The sequence below is a fragment of the Opisthocomus hoazin genome, chromosome 11, assembly GCF_030867145.1.
Source record: "Opisthocomus hoazin isolate bOpiHoa1 chromosome 11, bOpiHoa1.hap1, whole genome shotgun sequence".
Lineage (NCBI taxonomy): Eukaryota > Metazoa > Chordata > Aves > Opisthocomiformes > Opisthocomidae > Opisthocomus > Opisthocomus hoazin.
Window position 1 is genome coordinate 22,996,613 of NC_134424.1, and position 22,557 is coordinate 23,019,169.

Below are 22,557 nucleotides of genomic sequence, written 5' to 3' on the forward strand. Positions count from 1 at the left end.
AGAGTTTTTGCTTTCAACGAGACGCTTTGTGCACCAGTGATACACGGGCGATCTCCACAGTCTGGTGACTGTGCCCTGGGCTGAGAGGCAGGGCTCCAACTTTGAGCCACGCAGCGTGCCAGGCCCTGCTCTGTCCTACCCGACGTCAGGGCACGCACCTCCATCTCTGCTGCCAGGCCAGTCGCCAGCCCAGCAAATTTTCCTTTGCATTTGATTAAACAGACCTGCCCTTTTTTGTTCATTTTTCTAAACAAATTCCCCACCAGATGTGACCTCAGCAGACTTGCAGCACCCTTCTCAGGAGAGGGGAGTGAGAACTGCATACATTTCTATACAACAGGACAATCCCTTTCTCCTTCTTCCCTCCCCGTCGATCATCCACCAGACCAAGAGGGCCCATAACCTGTCTCTCCTCAGCACTGGAAATGAACTCCACAAGTCAGGAAGATGCTCGACTGAGCACTAGGAAAAATATGAGTTATGTTTTCAGTTGGAAACGAAGTTCATTCCCAACATGGTACCAGTGGCAGTCTTCATCCAACACAATTAAGACTGTGAGGTAGAGCAAGATTCTATTTAAAAAAAACCCAGGAATACGAGGGAAAATAATTCAGTAATACATAAAAAACAAGTCATACACTTAATTTTTGAGAACTCTACTAGCTCTATGTGTGTGGCAACAGCATTCCTCACTTTATGTCTGTAAAAACCAGAATGAAATGTTATTGTGTAATCTCTCTTTTTTTTTCTCCCCCTGGAATTGTTGCTGAGAACAGCAACATATGCACGGTCCCTCAGCGTACTGTTGCATCTGAGAAGCTGACATTTTTGCAAAGGAACATCAACATTTACCTGCTGCTATTTTTTTCAATACGTATTTCAACATAAAAAATTATTTTTTTTCACACGTCTTATAAAAATGTGAAATGCAGACGTGTTTGTCCTGCATATGTGCTTTCTCATGGGCTTCTCTTCTCTTCAGATTACTTCAGCTCAATTTGTTTTATGGAATACATCTGTTAGATTTTGAACCATGGTTATTTTGCAGCCACCCATCCCATGCTCACGCACAGTCCCTGTGGTCCAGCAACAAAACCACCACTCACTGCTCACTCTGGCAGAAGGGACAATTTGGATGGGAGTAGCAAAGTAGCAAAGCAGTCTCCCCTCAGTGTGCATGTGGGTGGTGGTAATGACTTTGCCTGAAAATCACCAGGAAAAGAAATCCACATGAAAAACACCCAACCTGGCTCTTCTCTCTGGAGAACACGGAGCTTTCAAGCCTAAAGACATTTCAATATCTCTTCAGAAAGTTACACAAAGCTGGTCCAGTTCTGGGCTCCCCAGTTCAAGAAAGATGAGGAGCTACTGGAGAGAGTCCAGCGGAGGGCTACGAGGATGAGGAGGGGACTGGAGCATCTCTCCTACGAGGAGAGGCTGAGGGAGCTGGGCTTGTTCAGCCTGGAGAAGAGAAGGCTGAGAGGGGACCTTAGAAATGCCTCTAAATATCTGCAGGGTGGGGGTCAGGAGGACGGGGCCAGACTCTTTCCAGTGGTGCCCAGCGACAGGACAAGGGGCAACGGGCACAAACTGAAGCAGAGGAAGCTCCAGCTGAACACGAGGAAGAACTTCTTCCCTCTGAGGGTGACGGAGCCCTGGCCCAGGCTGCCCAGGGAGGCTGTGGAGTCTCCTTCTCTGGAGATATTCCAGCCCCGCCTGGCCGCGGTGCTGTGCAGCCTGCTCTGGGTGACCCTGCTTGGGCAGGGGGTTGGGCTGGGTGATCCACAGGGGTCCCTGCCAACCCCCACCATTCTGTGACTCTGTGATTCTGGTGTGTACAAGCTATTTAAACAGCTGGTGACTCTTCACTGTGTGCGGCTGGCTTTCAGGAATTCCAGACAGCTGCTCTTGAATGCACCTGAATTATAATCTTCCACAGCCTGGCTAAAGGAAATTCAACAGATTAAAGGTTATCAGCTGTTTTGTTGCTGGGCAAAGACTGTTCCTCCCATCCCTAAAATATGCAAAGAGTAACATGATTAAAACAATAATTTGCGGACAAATTACCACAGCTTTCCTGTTGGTGTTCGAGCTAGCTGAAGATGGAGCCCAAAAGCAGCTAAGCTGGAAAAGTCGAACATGGCTGCGACGAGGCAGCTCAACAGAACAGCAACCACAGTGTGCTTGTGGCTTTCCCCTTTCGACTAGACAAGTAGGAAAAATGTTAAATAGAGTAAATGTTCTCCAGGCACCACACACAGAGCAGAGCTGCACACAAGTAGGGAGCACACAGGGTGTATCTACCCAAAAGGAAAGAGAAACATCAATGTTTTCGAGAGTATTTACAAGGACACCCGTAAAAACCTGACTTGCATTGGAGAAACACAAAGGTTTGTTATCACAGAATCACAGACTGGCAGGGGTTGGCAGGGCCCTCTGTGGGTCACCCAGCCCAACCCCCTGCCCAAGCAGGGTCACCCAGAGCAGGCTGCACAGCACCGCGGCCAGGCGGGGCTGGAATATCTCCAGAGAAGGAGACTCCACAGCCTCCCTGGGCAGCCTGGGCCAGGGCTCCGTCACCCTCAGAGGGAAGAAGTTCTTCCTCGTGTTCAGCTGGAGCTTCCTCTGCTTCAGTTTGTGCCCGTTGCCCCTTGTCCTGTCGCTGGGCACCACTGGAAAGAGCTTGGCCCCATCCTCCTGACACCCATTTATTATTTAGTGAGGGAGAAGAGGATCCTTTAGCTTTACAAATGCGAGATGCATCTTTCATTGTATTAGTGACACCTGAGGTTTGTCTTATAAATAGACAATAAATAAATCCACAATAAAAGTCTGTTATAATGTCATGGTAGAGGACAGGAGAGGAAGAAAGCGAATAAAAGGAAGCACTTGGCATCTTCTATAGCACCTTCTGCCTAAGTTGCTGACAAACATGCATTAATTTAATTTCAAAACGCTCCTGGGAGATGTAGAAAAATATACCCCTGCTGCATGGTCCAGGAAAAACATCAGGGGATTAAACGGCAAAATTTTCAGAACTAGAAAGCAAGGTGAGGCAGTTCCCTCAGCTGCTCGCGTACCAGACTCTACAGCCAGAAGCGTGGTACACGCAGTCTCTCTGAAAGCCATGAAAGAAACTACGCAGACTGTGGCCAACAACAAATTCCATCTTCCATCTCACAGTCTGGTATTTTCTCTGTAAGGGCATCCTTCCTTTCAGGGCTGTTCTCTCAGCCACTTCATTTAAACTAAACAATTTCATTACTTTTTCATGCTTGCCAGTATCTCTGATTTCAAAATAAATAATAACAATTTTTTAAAAAATTCCAATTTTAACAATTTAAGAGAAACCCTAGAAGACAGGAAATCACATTTCTGCTCGAAACTACGACACTCTATAAACTTTCCTGCTCATGCTCTCATGCCATATGATGTTCATTAATAAGATGAGATCACAGAGCTTTAAAAGATAGGAAGAAACCCAAAGCTGTGATGGTCAGAAAACCAACGTTATAAATGCGGGGAGCAGGACAGGGCTGGCAGAAGGCGGATGTATTCACCCACGTCCTTATGGCACAGACGCTGCCGCTGTCATGAACGACTAGAGGTCTCCCGGCGCTCCGTTCTTCCAGGTGTTACCACACAACGCTGCTGTAGCTCAGCTGCCCCCGAAACCAGCCCCAGAAAAGTACCCCAGGTAGAAGCTACTGCATAAGCTCAGGCCTTGGCTTCCTGAAGCAAGTTAAATCCTCATGAATACACTTGTGAAAATAGATTGGGTTCTTATACCAACTTAAATAGCAGGGATGATACAGCAGAATGATGATGCATCTTTGACTTTTCCACAAAGAAATTTGTGCCAGAATCAACAAAGGACTAATCTGAATTTTAAAATTCCATTGCTTTGGAATGGATCTTTTCCAGGGCTCGGACTTAGGCAGGTTTCTTCAGCTGTACTCACAAAGTTCTGTTGTTTCGTGATGTCTGGGGATCTGGCAGTATCGACACTGTCCAGAGAGATCAACTGCTATGTTTTCTCCGTCCAATTTAACAGTCATCAGTACTGCTGTGGTCATCACACCTATGAACTTTTACGACTTCTGCACAAAGTTATATGTATCCTGAGAATGCACTGCTAGGGAAAAAGCCAAACAGCGTGCAACTCATGATGTAAGTGGCTGAGCAAATGGTGCACATGTGTTTTTACTGACACATATTGAAATGTCATACGCAAAGATGGCCAGAGAGCCTTTTAGCACAAATGGTTTAAATGCGTTGCAGAGCATGAAGAATTATGATGCTGTGGTGAACGGCTTACACCTATCATCTTACCAACACATTTTCTATCCCTGTTGAGTATAAAGCCCTCTGCACAGATCACTCTGTGGTTGACACAGTAGAATGATCCCAATGTGTTCACACATAATTGTCCTCTGGAACAAGCGTGAGCACCTGGGAGGCACTCGTCCAAATCTGCATCAACACGTTGCAACCAAAAGGGAAAAACAGAATTCTATTAGAACAATTTCTGAAATGAAACAACACTCCTTTCACGCTGCAGATGCCTCAGTGAAGCGTGTTGGAACTACCACATCAGCAGCACGCTACAATACACACAGTGTTACACTGAAAATAGGGCTGGAATAAACCCTCAGAGACCTTCCAGCCCTTGCTCGCACCCCTACGCTTTTGTCATTCCGGAACGAGCTGTTCTTAAAAACAGGCAATCACACAGGGCAACGCACACTCTTCGCAGGAAACCTGGCCCAGTGCACCACCACCCTTACTATCAAACACTTGCTTTAATATAGATTACAAATGTCCCTTGCTACAATTAAAACTCCCCAATTCCACTGACATTTCTGCATTTTTTCACCTCCTGTAGGAAAACGACTGCCTTGAAATGCCCCTTTCGATTCTGACATTAATTAACCAGATTAGCTTCCACCACACTTGAGTAGGCAATGAACAGTGAATATTTTATCTGGTGATATTCAGTTCCCATTTTCTTCACAGACTGACTGGAATTTCATGAAAATGATTTGTTATTCAACAAGATCTGAGATTAAGAGGGACGTGGATCACTTGTGGGTAGTTCTGAGCATCAGAAGCTTCTACTTTCATTTCACTGCTAGCTGTTACTGCTGCCACACGCACAGATTCATAATTAAGGTATGTCACAGGGCATTGCTTCTGACCTCAAGTCTTTCTTGGGCAAATGTATCCTTTGTCACTAGCCAAACATTTACGATTTACATGATGTGAACAATCATGATGCAGCTTTGGAATTCACTGTTCTTCACTGTGCAGGCCAGAGCTTCAGTGTCAAGTGACCAGCTCACAGCAGCACATTCTTCGTAGCAGTGAAGCCTCACTGAATTCAGGTTTTCAAGGCAAGCAGCAATAAAACCAAATAACACAGGTGACGGGGCAGAGCTGTAGCTCTGAGGGGGTTCCTCAGGACAGCCAACATGCCCCCGTTCTGGTAGCTGCTCCCATTCTCAGGAAGAAAAGCTGTGCGTCCTTCGCTGTGTAGACAGACACTGGGGAGAATCAGTAGTGGGAAGAGAAGCCAAGAGGGCTGGAAAAAAGCCTGGAATGTCAGAGGAAAGAGCAAAAATCCAGGCTTGCCTTCGACTGCACTCCCCAGGAAACAAGCACACTGGATAGATGTGCTTCAGGAGTTACCTGGGAAGGAGATTTGATATTCCTTCTGCCAAATGGTCTCGGTACCGCCACTTGCAATTCACAGTACGAAAATAAGGAACCCTCAGAGAAACCCCTGGGGTAGGAGATATAAAAGTGTTTTAACCATGTCTCTGTGGTGAACCCGAACCACTTACCTTCACAAGAAACCCCATCAGCCATGATCGTATATCCCGACAAACAAGAGCACACAACATTTCCTTCCACAATATTGCAGAGGTGCTTGCAGGGGCCATTATCTATACAAAGCAAAATTGCAAAATACATTAGCATTCACAACATAGGTCAGCTGAAGTTACAAACCTCCAGGTCATCCAAATACAATCCCAGTTTAGGCAATGGGGAATGCAGTTTGTAAACACCAGGCAGCCTTAATCACTGCTTACAACCCTCTTACACAGAAACGCACCTGTGCCACTCCCACCTGTACTGTTCACATTACGCTGCACAGCTGCACTGCTTACCTTAAACTACAGAGCAGGTGTGTAATAACCCTGAAATCAGAGTACAGCCTCAAATTACTTCCTCAGGTTTCCCCCAACAATTCCTCAGCCTTATGCCAGAGGTAACAGATTAAGGATGTGCGCTGAAATCAGAAGGTGAAGGGATGTGTGGAATTCTGTTCCAGCTCTCTAAACATTCCTCACTCGTCTGCATCTGCTGTTTACATCTCCAACATACCTTTACACTTATCCTGCTCTTCTTGTAAAGACACGATGAGCAGAGGCTGAGAATGAGAGGCTGCTGGAGGGATGGTGGGCTCCGCTTCCAGCTTTGTCACCTGTCCTCTGTCAGGGTCTGCAAGGCAAGGGAGGCAGAGATGGCTCAGGGGCAGCATCGTCCCCATCAGACACCGCACGGCAAGGGTCCCGGTCCTGTTCATCCCACATTTTGGTTACGTGGACAACTGGAAGTGAGCAGCCACTCTGGGAAGGTGCCATCTGTTTGATACGAACAACTGCCCGACAGCACGCACACGCAGAGGGCTGCACGCCAGCGGAGACGCTCACAGGCGTCACCGATACAGGTCAGGGAGCTTGGCTGGAAATAACTTCTGTAGAGCAAAATATTGCAACTCCTAATGCATAAAACAGAAAGTGTTAATTTCATTTTCGAAGATGCTGCTATATTGTAAAGACAGTGGCTGTCTTTCCTCTGGTGTATTACAAAAAAAAAAAGTCAAACCCAAAACAAGTCTTTAAACTTATTCTGCACATCCTATTTCAACACAGATGAAAAGCAGACACTCACCTTTACAAGCACCAGATACTCTGGAATGAGTTTAACACAGCCAAGTGGAGAACATGACAGCTGCTATCTGTCATTCAGATTTTCAGCAGACAGTAATGTTAAAGGTATCAGAATAGTTAAAAGAAAAAAAAAAAAAAGCTCTGTTACATCAATACGACTAATCCAGTTTATCAACATCAAAACAGAAGCCTAAATCCATAAGGCTAATTCCTTCCTTAAGAGGGGTGTGTCCTGTTCCCACTGATCTGAGTTTAAATGTCACCTGGAGCAGAGCGTGAGCCACCAAACAACGCCAACATCAAATGGCTGAGTGTGACTGCTGTATAGGTTTGGGGTATGGGAAGAGCGATTTCATATAAAAAAAAAAATCAATCAATCACAGACATGCAATGGGCTATGGCACAGAGGCAGATCAAAGGCACCTGTCTGTGGCATCGCCTGAATGGATTTCCCCGGAGAGCAGAGAAGCGAGAAGCAGCTCTTGAAGCTTCACCAGTGTTCGCCTTCTCCTTGCCTCGCAGAGCCATCGCAAGAACATCACTTCTGCCAAGCCTCACGAAAAAGTGTAAAACGTTTTAAGAAACCAAAAGTTAAAGACAAAAACATCCACAATCCAGCAAAGAGCAGGAAACGCTCAGGGACAGGTACAAATACAAAAGCACTATATCTAACCACAGGAGGAAAAACTACCAACAGTATGAGATTTCAAACCATCTGGTGTGGGTCTCCCTGCACAGACAACACGACAGAGATGTCCTCATCCACAGAGAAAAAAATGAGAAATAAACAGCCACTGTGCCACCCTGCCAGGCAGAGCACACAAGGTTTAGGCAAGCGCAGCCCGTGAGGTGCCCTGCCCTGCCATCTCCCTCACCCAGCCTTTCACGGGACCCAGGACTCCAGAACGACAGCAGCAACCCCTCCTCGCCTCGCTCCTCCCTGGGCTCTCGGATGTCTCGTTTGCGTTGCCTACCCTCGTCGCAATCCTCTACCTCAGCTGGGCTCTGCGAACCCCTCCAGACTTCCTGGCACAGCCACAAGCGCCGCAGCCTCGCAGACCTGCCAAGAACGCTGACTACCCAGATACAAGATGTATTAACCCAAGTCTGCACTTCAACGGCGTTCGTAGTGGGAGAGGCAAAGCAAAGCAAAACCAAACCACGCATATGCTCCAGGTGAACGGTCAAGCCAAATCTCAGTGTGCTAAAATAAGAACCATTTTGTTTGCCTCTTTTGGATGAGGTTCCTTGCCTAGAATTTTAACATAAACACCCGAGCAGACAGCTGCCGCAGAAACGCCGTCAAACGCGTTATTGATGTAAGCGCTGTACCATCGTGTCGAGGAGAATGACTTAATGAACGCTCATTGTTTGGCTTGGGCAGAAAGTATCCGAAGTCTAGGGAATTCTGTCATTGGATGGCAACACTTCTTTTGCTCATTAAATAACTGAACGCGCTTGTAACTGATCTAAGGTTTCAGCTTTTCGGGTTATCTGATTTGAACTCTTGCCATTGGAGAACTCCAGACATCAAAACAATTACAACACAATAGACTTTCTTTCCGAGACTTCCACCACACTAAATATATTTAGATTTTGTATCACTGAAAGATGTTAGTGATTTTAGATAAAAATCAAAGTTCAGGAAGCAATGCTGTCTGTCTGAACTCAGTAAAGTTTATCTAAAAGAAACCTAACTGTGAAATACAAAATGATTCTAAGAAGAAAATGTATTTCATTAACAACTTTTACAAAACCTCTTCTGAAAAGTGAAAACAGCCTTGATTTAAACATTAAATACCACACTGATCTCATGCCACCGATACCCAAAAACATAGCATAATTAAGTTTCTTAAATGGCTGGTTTTGTTTACATTATTAACCTGACGGAAGAAGTCCACGCACCAACACCCATAAAAGCCTCACAGAAACTACAGAGAAACTAAAGCGAAGCTTGGTAGATCAATGCAGGTGGCACAAAGACACCGTCATCCATGGGGTTTCCTGCCCGTTTTCTCACCTGGAGAGCAGCTGGTCCCATCATCTTGCAAAGTGAATTCTGGAAAACACGAACACTTGTAGGACCCCACGGTGTTTATACACAAATGCTGGCAGAGTTCCCCACCATAGATAAGGCATTCATCCAGGTCATCTCCAGGCAGGTTGTTTGACAGTTCAGCTTCATTACTGATGGACAAAGCTTCATTGTGATCTTCTGTCTCTGAAACTACAACAGAACAACACTCACTGCTTCTCTAACGGGTGTTTTAGCGTTAGGACTGTACAGTGTGGAGCATTTGGTCACACAAACTCCAGATGCAGTCGAATCCACCCAAAACAGTCACTCCAACGACAAGAGCAAATGAACCCACCCTGAAGACAAGATCATCGTGCTGCAGGTCCATCACCTCCTTCCGTGAGGCTGGAGGGACAGACATTTTGCAGGAGCCACTGAGAAGCAGGGTGAGCGGGGAGGTCACAAGCTCACCCACCTTTCACACCAAGCACTAACACCATTGCTGTAGTTATTTGAACCAAGGCATTGCACTGAAGCCTCATCCGAAACCGGCCCCGCTGCAGACCATGCTGAATTTCTAACATCAGGAGAAAAACTTACCCAGTCGGTTTGGAAACTCTTTTCAACGCCACTATTAATTTCTTGGCTACTTCTGTAGCTAGCACTACGAACGTTCTGGGACAGTGACAGTTCACAGTGACAGGTCCATCCTGCCTACTGCTTTAAACACTCGCAGAAGCACCAGCCTTTGCATTTCCTGACCAAGTTTGACAAGACTTTCTGCGATAGTTAATTGTTCAGTGAGTTTCTTGGTCAGCTCTTCCTAAACAGCTACACGTAAACTTCCTCGCTCAGTGAAGTCTCAGCCAGGTTGAAATAAACCCTTTCATTTGCTGGTGAGAGAAAACGCACACTTAGTTCACGAGAATGGACAAAAACTGAACCCTAGGATATGCAGGAGGTCACCGTGCAGCTCACGCGGGACAGGTGGCTGCAGAGCGATGCTGGAAGGAGCGTGACCCAAGGGAGGAAGCGTCGCTGGCCAAGCTCCAGGTGTCACACTCCCGTTGTCCTGCCTCTCTGGCTGCATGGACTCGACTTGGCTCTTCAGCATCACTAGGTTCCTACGCTGAAAGAGCGAAAACCAACTTGCAGTGTTCTGGGGCTGCTCCAGAGCGTGCTGTGAGAAAGCTGCTGTGATGTTCAGCAGTACAATAGGAAATCTACTCCCAGGATGTTTCATTGGTATCACAATCCATGGGACTACTTTGTCTGGAAAAAAACCCTGATTTGCTTTATGCAGAATCTTTCGGGATTGCTTCTGCTAAAAGCCAATGACCAGCTCCAGCTCTGCTTCTTACCAAGGGCCAACGGCAGGTCTCTGTACTATGCGACTCAGGGTGACAAAGCAGCCAACCAACCAAGCTACCACAGAAGGTGTGTTCTAAGGATCTCAAACACCTACGTCTTTTTTTCTTTTTTCAAACTGTTTCAAGAACAAGGAAGTCTATACTTGATCTGAGGGGGAAGGCAACCGTGCTCCTGTAGCACCACTCCTTCCAGCACCTCCCCAGACGACCGTGTGAGACAGAGGCCTTAGCTGCAACGTCTTCAGATCACACATGGACACTTACCCTTCTCAGGTGTTACTGTCGGCAAAGGTTCAGGGTGCCTTTTTATTTCTGGATGGATGAAGTGATCTCCCCCTTCACAGCAGGACAGCATCACATGACTGCAGGGGTAGCCCAGGTTTATGTTGGACTCACAGGTTTTCCCCTCGCTCCGTAACCGCAGGCCCAGACTGCAGCAGTCGCAGCATTGCTGCAAAAGAAGGAGACTGTCAGTAACCAGGATTTCACACAGTCCGCTTCAGGGATGAGCCCCATACACACACCTGGAACCAATGTGCACCTTCTTTAACAGTGGAGCATCTGGAAAAGCACTTAGCATTTACACAGCTGCAAACATAGAATCCCAGAATCCCAGCATGGCAGGGGTTGGCAGGGACCTCTGTGGGTCACCCAGCCCAACCCCCTGCCCAAGCAGGGTCACCCACAGCAGGCTGCACAGCACCGCGGCCAGGCGGGGCTGGAATATCTCCAGAGAAGGAGACTCCACAGCCTCCCTGGGCAGCTTGGGCCAGGGCTCCGTCACCCTCAGAGGGAAGAAGTTCTTCCTCATCTTCAGCTGGAGCTTCCTCTGCTTCAGTTTGTGCCCATTGCCCCTTGTCCTGTCGCTGGGCACCACTGGAAAGAGTCTGGCCCCGTCCTCCTGACACCCACCCTGCAGATATTTAGAAGCATTTATAAGGTCCCCTCTCAGCCTTCTCTTCTCCAGGCTGAACAAGCCCAGCTCCCTCAGCCTCTCCTCATAGGAGAGATGCTCCAGTCCCCTCACCATCCTCATAGCCCTCCACTGGACTCTCTCCAGTAGCTCTTCACCTTTCTTGAACTGGGGAGCCCAGAACTGGACACAGCACTGCAGATGGGGCCTCACCAGGGCAGAGCAGAGAAGCAGAAGAACCTCCCTCGACCTGCTGCCCACACTTTGCCTAATGCACCCCAGGATCCCATTGGCCTTCTTGGCAGCCAGGGCACACTGCTGGCTCATGGTCAGCCTGTCGTCCACCAGCACACCCAGGTCCCTCTCTGCAGAGCTGCTCTCCAGCAGGTCCGCCCCAGGCTGTACTGATGCCTGGGGTTGTTCCTCCCCAGGTGCAGGACCCTGCACTTGCCCTTGTGGAATCTCATCAGGTTCCTCTCTGCCCAACTCTCCAGCCTGTCCAGGTCACGCTGAATGGCAGCACAGTCTGCCGGTGTATCCACCACTCCTCCCAGTTTGGTGTCATCAGCAAACTTGCTGAGGGTACATTCTAACTCTTCACCCAGGTCATTCATGAAGAAGTTAAACAAGACTGGGCCCAGTACTGACCCCTGATGGACACCACTAGTTACAGGCCTCCTACTAGACTCAGCACTGCTGACGACAACCCTCTGAGTTCTGCCATTCAGCCAGTTCTCAATCCACCTCACTGACCACTCATCCAGCCCACACTTCCTGAGCTTCCCTAGGAGGATGTTATGGGAGGCAGTGTCAAAAGCCTTGCTGAAATCAAGGTAGACAACATCCACTGCCCTCCCCTCATCTACCCAGCCGGTCATACCAACAGCAAAGCTTTACTTGTGCTTGTTTTTGCCATCCTGCACAAACAGGTAAGCTGTGAGCAGGCTAAACACAAAGTCTGGTGGCGACAATAATTTTGGCAACCTCGCATGCAGAGAAGTAGTGGTGCCACGGATCACCTCTTTCTAGCTCTTGCACGCAGCCATTGCTTTGTATAGAGTATTTTATACACAAAATGATACACATCTCTACCTCTTCACATTAGATCTCAAAAAACGGCAACTTGTTTGAAGCAACATGAAAGGAATTGTAAATATCGTGCATGAACACGAGGATCATCAGCACCATCTGAGCTCTGTCCGTGCATCAGTAAAGACTCTTTCCTCTACACACCACTGCCCTGCAAACCTACCACGACCTTTAATTACCTGACTGCTCGGACAGCATCCTGCTGAGACAGTGGCTAGAGAAAGGCCAGGATATATTTTATGAGCTATTTGCCTTCCTTTTCTTTCCTGAGTGCAGCTAAGCAGCAGGTTCACTGGCAGGCTGATGCCATGGGGCATCCCTGAAATGTAGCTTCTCTTGCAGATTCCTCTGCTGCAGGTGGCAAACAAAAACTGTGCAATGATTTTCTCGGTCACAGACACAAATCTATTGCACAGTCAGGCCACAAAAATACATCAGATCAATTACAGCAAATTCAAGAAGTCCACATCACGTATGTATAGTGGATACCTACCCAAGCAAAGAACCTGAGGAATTGTCAGGCTCTGCTACAGAGACACACAGGGGCCATATGTGAATTGCAGATGCCTGTCTGGATTTGAATGTAAGTGTCCTGACACCCCTGCAATATGTGTATTTAGATGCTCTCGCTGACAGAACAGTTACAAAACGCAGCCTCCTTCCCTCTGCACCTCCTTTGACAGTCAAGGCGTCCAGCCCAGCAGCACTCATTTCTGGGCTGCAGCCACACTGAACCAAGAGAAGCAGTTTCAGCCTATTCAAACACTCAGTCTATGAAAAGGCGTCGGACACATCAAATGAAGGTCGTAATTCAAACTGGCACCAGTTAGCTATGTCAACAGAACGTCCAAGGATGGAACAGAAGAAAATTGAGCTAAGCTCCCCCTTCCCAGGAGAGAGATCCCTGACCTGAGGAGAGCAAAGAAGAGAAGCAGTGTTGTAAGGGCTGGATGCAGCTTGGAAACGGAAAGGCATCGCGTTTCATGATTAGCAACGCTAGACGGGCATTCACGCCGAGCCAGAGCCTGTCTCCACTAGCGAGACAGGGCAACCCGTCCACTAACAGCTCCATCTGCAGAAACTCTGTCGCTGAGCCACCTCTTCCATGACTCAAACCCCGCAGCTTCAGGGTTTCTTGGGCATTTCACATAGCGTATGCACCCCTTGCACGTCCAGCCCAGCACCTGTGACTACAGCTCGTGTTTTGTGCCCCTACTTTCCAATCTGAAAAGTCCCCAACCATCATAAATAGTGGACGTTATTCACATTTGCAAACACGCACACAGCCATAACAAGTTGCCTTTACGTGCCCCAATAACTGTTGGTATAAAGTTTACAGTACAGGTCTTGAAGATGCTGAATTAATTTTGATACTAACGGGGCTAAACCATCTTTTCAAAAGAAGTATTAAAAAAAAAAATAATCTAACTGTAATGGATTGTGGTCACGCTAGAAAAGAGAAGAATCCTGTTTTTATCCTCCCAAATTCAAAATTTTATGGACCGAAAATTCTACTTTCTGTAAATATTTTTAGTTTTGGTACAATTTTTTTCAGCTTCAATATGCCAAATAAAAGAAGTTAAGAATAATACATGTTTTTACTGAAGTATCATAAAATATTGGAGTATTTGCCTTGAAGAATATGGTTTTCTTCAGTCATAGTTTTGATTCACTGTTTATCCCATGTGCAGCCATCACAGAGCATTCAATCAGTCGTACACTTTTGCGTTTGCATGTTTTCCAGACAAATACAAATGTCTCATTTTTCAACGGAAAGACTTGTTCATCAAAAAGTTCCTTCTAAAATGCAAAAACTTGAACGTCTTTATCTTCTGTTAACTGCCTTTTGAATTTCACCCGAATTCTACAACTGATTCAATAACAAGAACAACTATTTTTATAATTGCAATCAAGAAATATGCCTTGAAAATCAGTGTTTGATTCACAACTTTCTATGTTCCTCTCAAAAATATCTTTGGTGGTATCCAGCATCATTGGATTTTCCATGGTGGTGTTCCCATCCAACAGGAGAAAGTCCCTAAGCATGTGCTTTTTGAATTCAAGCCAATAAGAATTACAAGCAGCCTAAGATTAAGCTGTATTGAATGAATTTGTAAGAATGCCTGGATCTAAAGAACTGGCACTGCTGCACTCACCACGAAGCAAAAGTAAGGACTCGGCTTCTAAAATGCCTGAAGATGACCGAGACAGGTTTGATACCTGGAAGTAAAAACCCTGGTTTTTGGCAAGACAGCGCAAACATCTCGCAAAGTCTTCGGGTCAACAAATTTATGTTTCCACATTCCAGACCAGCTTCTTTGATTTATGACTCCCAGACACAGCAGTCACCGACAGCGGATCAGGGGAAACACCATCAGCATTTTCTGCGAGGTCACCTCTGAAAGAGTATTTAACTATAATAAAATTAGAAAGCCTTTTTTAAAGTCTCAATATTTAGTCATTTTTATTATTTTTTCAAGCAGTAGATACAATGACTAACGAGCCAAAGGAGCTTGTCCAAGTTTCAGCTGGGATAATTTCCCTCCCAGTAGCTGATACGTTTTGGATTTAGTTGATAGAAGAACATTGATAACACTGATGGCTTTGGTTGTTGCTATGAAATCCAGGACTTCTTCCAGTTTCTCATATTCCATAATGAGCAGATGTGAGGAGCTGGCAGGGAGCACGGTCAGACAGCCAAGCTGGCCGATGGACATATTCCATACCACAGATGCCATGCTCAGTTTATGAACGGGAGCTGGCCGGCGGGCAGGAATTCTCTTCTTTTCTTTCTCGTTCCCATGAGTTCAAATCTTCTCTTGTCCAAGAGTTTGGACTTTTTCAGGAATTTTGTGAAATTCGCAGTTTCTGGCGTTCTGCGATCGCTGCTCGGGGACTGGCTGCGAATTGATCATTGGGTGGTGAGAAAAATTGTATTGTATATAGTTTGTTTTGCACACTCAGTAGTAGTAGTAGTAGTAGTGTTTCCTTTGTTGCCTTCTTCACCTGTCCTTACCTCAACCCTCAAGTTCCCTTTTTTGTCCACTTCTCCTCCCCATCCCACACGGGGGGACGGGGAAGGGCAAGGGGCTGTCGGGTCCCAGCTGTCGGCTGCCGGGTTAAACCGCAACGGAGCTCAACGGGAGGGAACCCAATAAATGCCTCTAAATATCTGCAGGGTGGGGGTCAGGAGGACGGGGCCAGACTCTTTCCAGTGGTGCCCAGCGACAGGACAAGGGGCAACGGGCACAAACTGAAGCAGAGGAAGCTCCAGCTGAACCCGAGGAAGAACTTCTTCCCTCTGAGGGTGACGGAGCCCTGGCCCAGGCTGCCCAGGGAGGCTGTGGAGTCTCCTTCTCTGGAGATATTCCAGCCCCGCCTGGCCGCGGTGCTGTGCAGCCTGCTCTGGGTGACCCTGCTTGGGCAGGGGGTTGGGCTGGGTGACCCACAGAGGTCCCTGCCAACCCCGACCATTCTGTGACTCTGTGAGGGAAAAGCTGTTCCTTTGATAATTTTACCATTTCTCTTGAAGGAAAACATTACATTGTAACTGGCACGAGGAGCTATTCCACAGGAGTATTTGGTAACCTGTTTCAGTTCGGACAAGAATGATGAAGTTCTCGCTCTCCACTTCTTTCTGAGCAATGGGATGTGTGATAAGACTTACTCTGCAGCTTGTGCTCTGTCTGGCATGCGAAAGACCCACAGTGAAATGCTAAGCATAATAATTCTGTCACACTTCAGAAATATTAATGTCCTCTCCTAAATGCACAAAATCTCTTTTTATTCTAGACTCCAGACCCAAGTAAATAATAATTATGAAAATCATAAATTGGCAAGCTAATTAAACTTTAAACTCTGCAGTAGATGTCCACGTATTTTGCTTTTCCAGGGAACAATTATCCACAAGAATCACCACGATGTATAAGAACAGACAGAACTAATCACTTCCCTGCTGAGACAACAGAAGCTGCACTTAAACTGAGATATAGCCATGTAAATTGTTATCAGAGAGACACGAATTCTGAAATGCACCCTTCTGGTAAAAACAAGGCAAGCGAGCAAGCAAGACGCTGAATCTTCAAACTGGTTTAAATTGGTTTGGCTCCACTGATTCTCATAAAGCAGATCTCATTTCTATAGGCTGAGGCTCTGGCTCACGATTTGCGATTTGAACCATTCATTAATGGTCTGCCTTTATTTATGAACAAAAGCTTCCATCATCATCTAAAATGCTTGTTCCTCTAGTCCAGTGTTTTGTCTAACTGAGAAACGCGGTGGCAATTCAACACTGCAGCCAAGCAAACTGTTCAGTAATGGGTTTCACATTTTATCTTCAATTAAGTTTCGCCCTATCATTTTCTAAATTCTTCTACACCACAAATATAAAAATTAAAATGGTCTTTTCAGTTATTTCCAAAGCGAGGAAGCAAAAGTAATACACCAAGTTATTCTTCAAAATGGAGATGGAAATGACTCAAAACAACACTACCGTGAAGTTTTAAAGGAGGCTGCATCACCGAGACCTAAACGCAAACAGCGTCATTTCCCTGCCACACTCAGGCAACTTCATAATTTTCTGTGCTCCACAACAATGTTTGAAGAAATTACTGCTAAAGGCAGGAAAGGAGGACACCTCCTGTTCGGAACAAACCCTATAGAAGCATCAGAGCACCTTACCTTATACGACGACCCTCCACAGGGATCGCTTTCCTCCGGTCCGCACGCGTCCCCTTCCTTGGCAGCGATCATGCCAGCCAGGCAGCTGTTCTCCTTCACGGTGGAGACGCAACACTGCTTCTGAGCAATTCTGCAAAGGATCGCGCAGGTCAGGCACGCACCGACATCGAGAAGACACCAGGATGGGATGCAAAAAACCCCAGACCCACAGGCTTCACAACACATTCCACAGACCTGACCTGTGTGTCAATACTAGCACAATGCAGATGGCACCACTGACCTTGGCAGGATATTTTTTTTTTCTCATTTCTAATAAAAAATGTATGATAAATGCTCAAGTCATCTTGTGTTTCGGTCACTGTCTCTCAAAGTCTGGTCACCAACACTCCTTACAGCTCATCTGTATTTGTGCAACAGTCCCTCTTCCTAACGTTCTTCTCAGAAGCCTTCAGCAAGTTTCAGAAACAGAAACCACCCAGAAACCTTCTTCCCTTCAACGTGGGGAAGGGAAACGCACCTGCACACACTTCTTCACTGGAGCCCTTCTGGCTGAAGCTCTGGACAGGACTTAAGGAAAGTGTCACATTGCAAACCCCCTGTAAACTCTCCTTTCTAGCCCTGCAGATTGTAAACCAGAATGTGGGCTTTCCTCTAACGCTGGTTGTCAAACAGAAGGTTATGGGTGCCTCGATCACTGCATACGAAGTACTTCAGGAACGTACATTTCCTACATATGGCTCTTCAACTCAAACCTTTTCACAAGATTCACTGAAGATTGAAATGAAACAGATGAAAAATCTAAATGGCAAATTCCTAAATGCAATTAAATAGACGTTCATTGAAATAATAAAATACTCTTCCCTACAATTTTAAAGTCCATAGCAGATTTCCCCTCCACCCTCCAAAGAGGTACGGGCATCTTTCTTTCATATAGAGAAGGGCAGCCAAAAACCAGTCCCTTCGGCTTTCCTCCATGACCCTCTCCCAGTGGACGCAGCACGGAGCCGAGCAGCACCCAGGATGGGCACACGTCTGGTCCCGGGGTAGGGAATGGCCCCTGTGATGGGGCAGGGTGAGGGCAGGGAGCTGCAGGTCACAGGAATGCTCCTGAGGGGGTCACGTTGGGTACCTGACCTGCAGACTGGGCACATGCGACACAGATGAACATGTCACAACTCAGATGAAATAAAATATTCTGAGTAAGGGTAAATTTTTGTTCTGGACAGACTGGGTGGCATGAAGGAATTAAGCAAAGTTTTTCTTTTTCCAAGAATCACCTTGACACCTAACTATGTTTTGCTGATGCATTGTCACAGAGCACGCTCCTTATGAGGTACCCTGGTAACGATGAATGCCAGGCTGATGCACTGTAACAGCCAGTGCCTCACAGCAAAGCAATTCTCCTGAAGAAATATTTGCAAGCAAACAACTTTTGTCAGTCAGATACCATTATCACTGCAATAACATACAGTTGTCCTAGGAAACAAAACCTTTTCTTTTCTGGGAAGAATGCATTTCCCATTCACAGCTTTCATCCTAATGCGTCACTTAAAAAAAGGGGGGAAAAAAAAGGAAAATGAAAAAGGGAAAAAAAAGAAAAAAAAAATTTAAAAAATAGGAAAAACAAGGGGGGGAAAAAAAAAAAAGTGATGTCTCTTATTCCAGTAGAAATCAGCCAGTGACAGCCACGTGGCCACCTTCCCGATACCAACGGCCTGTTGTGTCAGCTGTGTGTTAATATTTTCATGCTGGACAGCATGACAGAGGCGTACCCAGGAAGCAGAGGTTTGACTTGGACGACAGGAAGGGGACTACCACCTCCATGTGCTTCGCTTTCAAGGAAGGTAGTTTTCTCATCCAGTACTAATTGCCAACTGGAGAAATACAATTTTTTGAGCAGTGAATGGTTATTACCCAAATCTATTCAAGTACCATTTGCTTACATAAGGCATCCAAACTTTCAGTAAAAAAATTACAAAACAAAAAACTCACTGAAAGTTGTTATCGTTTGTAGAAATGACAAAATGCTACTTGAAGCATTTTCATATGTGTAAAGTGTTTGCTGTATCAAAACACCAAAATCTCTACAGACTCCTCTTCTTCTGAAATGTGACATTTAGCCATGAGAAATTCCTTTCATGTATGAAACAGCAGAAACAGTATTGCCTGGAGCCTTGGAGTATCGCTGGCCATTTTTTATTTTAGTATTTCTTTATCTATCAGCACAGCTCAGTTTCACTTCTCTGTTACCAGAAAATGAACTGGGGCCCAACAGTGATAACCACATTCTCTTGCTTCTTCACAAACCTGCTCTTCACAGACCAGATAAATGAGTTGTTGGTTCAGATTCAGAACAAAGCTGCATTAGGGAAAGAGTTAATGAGTTAAGATCAGTGAAACGACGTCAATGTATTAAACTGATGTGAGTCTCTGACTGGGACACAGTGTCAGCAAAAAGCAGGATTCATACTTGCACAGCTGATGTAAAGGCCACCCAGATAAACATTGCTCTGTTATCATAAAACACAGATCAATTATGAGATAAAAACCACTATACTGGGTCAGATGAGATTTCACCCAGCCTAACATCCTATTTCTGATACAGCCAGTGGTGCAAGCTCTGGGAATATTCTTACATCTGGCTATCGACTGACTATCCAAGGATTTCCTGCAACTTGCTTAAGTTCGTTCATCTAGTTACTGCAGGTGACCTCTTTTAGGCAGCCCCAGTCCCCATCCTGCAGTCAGTGGTGTTGGCCACTACACAGAGACAGGCCAAGCTGCTACGTGAATGTCCAGAGACAAGAAGATATATCCACAAGTAGCTTTAACATGTACATTTTCACCACTTGAAAACCCCAGAATGGCATTTGGGGGCAACAGACACCTCAGCCTGCAACCTCTGCGCAAACGATCTTCAGCCTCCGCAGCCACCGGGCAGGCTTCGCTCATCTGCCTCGGCTGAAAAAAATCCATCCTGGAGTGCACTGACGGCCACTCGTAAAACCCAAGTGATTAGAGAAAATTATCGTGGCAGAACAGTAACTATTAAATCTTTAATAGTGAGTCGAGTTCGCGGCAGACTGCCGGGCGCTGGCCCGCTGGCACGCAGAACGGTGCGGGTCTGGGTACCCGCACACTGGCACATCTCCCAGCCGGAGCAGCAAGGTTCTGTCCATGCTTTCCAGGTTCTGAGGCCACGGATTTGAATACTTGTTTTTACATGAAGCGTTTTCTTTACATGGAATATTTACAGGTGATTTTAAATCTTTAAAACACGGTCACAACTGGAATTTTGAGAGTAGAACAACTGAACTCCTGATCTCTTTTTAAATCCCAACAGATTCACAGGGACTCAAATGTTTAGGATCTGGCTTTTTCATCTAAACCCAGCCTCAGATGTGCAGGTGCAACTCATCAATGTATTGGATTTGCACCTACTCAGGCCAAGGCTGGAATTTTTTACTCTGTCTTTACTTCACAGACGGTTGGTACGTGTCAGTTAGGGCATGCCAGATCCCAGCGGGGGGGATTTTAATCTCCCAGTAACTTCAGAAAAGTGCAATGATACCCACTTTGATAACATCTACTACGCCAAACTTTTTTAATGCCGCAAATGTTGGGATCACTCTTCGAGAAATCCATCTGGCTTACGTTGCCCTCCTCCCTCCCCAAGGCCTGTTTCAGACTGGAGGGGAGGACAGAGCGGGCTGGGATGACCTGCAGCAGCGTAACATGCTGTCCGTGTTGCTCTGCACTCACCCTTCCCCTCTTGCTGCGCAGTCTGAACCTGGCACCCTCGCTCAGACCAGACGCTCCCGCTACCAGCGGCGTTATCCAGGCGTACGGCCCCCCCTCCAGCTGAACACGGACACCAGAACCAGCAGCCATTCACACCGGACAATAAACACGCCATTTAATAATACGGATAAGCGTCGCGTTTAGCACTTGCCAAATGGAAGACAAATCCATCCCTTCTATTCATCTGCAACTCCACAGATGCGCATAAAACTGGGAAACAAAAATTTTGTGCTCTGCTCATGTGAGAGAGGAAAAGAAACCTTAAAAAGCTTTTGTTCAGACTAGATTTGGGGGGAAAGGAGGAGGAAAGCCTTCTTTCTAATTTGGCACAGCATATTGCCAGCCTACCAATAATTTATACAATGAATGAAACAGCTCCTAGTCCCCTGGACATCCCACGAATTGCACAATCATTTGATTTCTTCTAAAGAGCTGCTGTCTATGTTGATCTGAACGGCTCGGTTTCGCCTGACGTACCTGCAGATATCGCCGTCCGTTCCGCTTACGGGGATTTCTGTGCACTCCCCGTTGTCTATCGCCCACTGTTGCCCAGCTCCGCAGCAGCTCTCGATCAGTTCCTTTGTGGAACCTGTATAAAACACACACCCATAACTGTTTGTATGGAACAGATTGGGTTTAACTCCATTTTCTTAGTTGAGAAGATCTTTAAAATAACAACAGTTCAACTTTTTCTTCTTTTTTTTTTTTTTTTTTCTTTCCACAATTCATCTGGTTACATGCAAAAAAAAAGAGAGAGGCAACGGATACTTGCAGTATCTTGACATAATCAATCAGCTGGTAACGTCTTTCAGGGAGGAACAGCAGACGCAAATTACTTTTAAACACAATAAAAGACATGACTGGTATAAAGACAACTCCACCTTTGACATCTCTGAACAAATAAACCTCTGAAAAATCATGCTTGGCCACTTCACCCAAGTTGATTTAATAAGAAGTCACTATGCCGCTGCACCAGTGCCTTCACCACCACCAGCTGGGACAGCAGGCAGGTGTCCGAGGGAAGCTCACGACAGAAGAACGCAGCACACAGAGCGTACACAAGCTTGGCACGTGGCACACGCAAGCCTCTGTAGTTCTCTTACACCAGATTGTAAATATGAAGTTTCAGTGAGGAGTAACAACAAACTGAAACGCACTCCTTGTCACGGTTCCCTAAATTTCTTTGTGTTCAGTGAGGGTGCTTTTAGTCAGTTTGACACACGTAGCACTAAGAAATTGTTTCCATAAAACAGATTAAGAAACTCCACTCCTCAGAATTACCGAGGGGACCTAATAAATGCTTATAAATATCTGCAGGGTGGGGGTCAGGAGGATGGGGCCAAGCTCTTTCCAGTGGTGCCCAGCGACAGGACAAGGGGCAACGGGCACAAACTGAAGCAGAGGAAGCTCCAGCTGAACCCGAGGAAGAACTTCTTCCGTCTGAGGGTGACGGAGCCCTGGCCCAGGCTGCCCAGGGAGGCTGTGGAGTCTCCTTCTCTGGAGATATTCCAGCCCCACCTGGACAAGGTCCTGTGCAGCCTGCTGTGGGTGACCCTGCTTCAGCAGGAGGGTTGGACTGGGTGACCCACAGAGGTCCCTTCCAACCCCTACTATTCTGTGATTCTGTGATCTGCCTAGAGTGCCCTACAGCTGAACGCAAGGGTTCCACTGGTTTAAACCCGCCATGAAAAGGGTTTGAGAGACAGAGCTCTGACCCTGCTAATGAGCTCA

The 22,557-nt window shown here is 46.3% G+C and overlaps 1 protein-coding gene across 5 annotated transcripts in view; it reads right to left on the bottom strand.

Annotated features, from left to right (window-relative positions):
- FBLN2 (fibulin 2) overlaps positions 1-22,557 on the bottom strand; it is a 115,085-nt gene that overhangs the window by 19,966 nt on the left and 72,562 nt on the right. For all 5 annotated transcript variants that reach the window (XM_075432776.1, XM_075432779.1, XM_075432775.1 and 2 more), the window contains 6 exons: positions 21,304-21,415; positions 17,026-17,155; positions 10,608-10,794; positions 8,977-9,183; positions 6,388-6,504; positions 5,844-5,945 (listed from right to left, as the gene is read on the bottom strand). In XM_075432776.1, the coding sequence (XP_075288891.1) occupies positions 5,844-5,945; positions 6,388-6,504; positions 8,977-9,183; positions 10,608-10,794; positions 17,026-17,155; positions 21,304-21,415 (855 nt within the window). The remainder of the gene's footprint in view (positions 1-5,843; positions 5,946-6,387; positions 6,505-8,976; positions 9,184-10,607; positions 10,795-17,025; positions 17,156-21,303; positions 21,416-22,557) is intronic.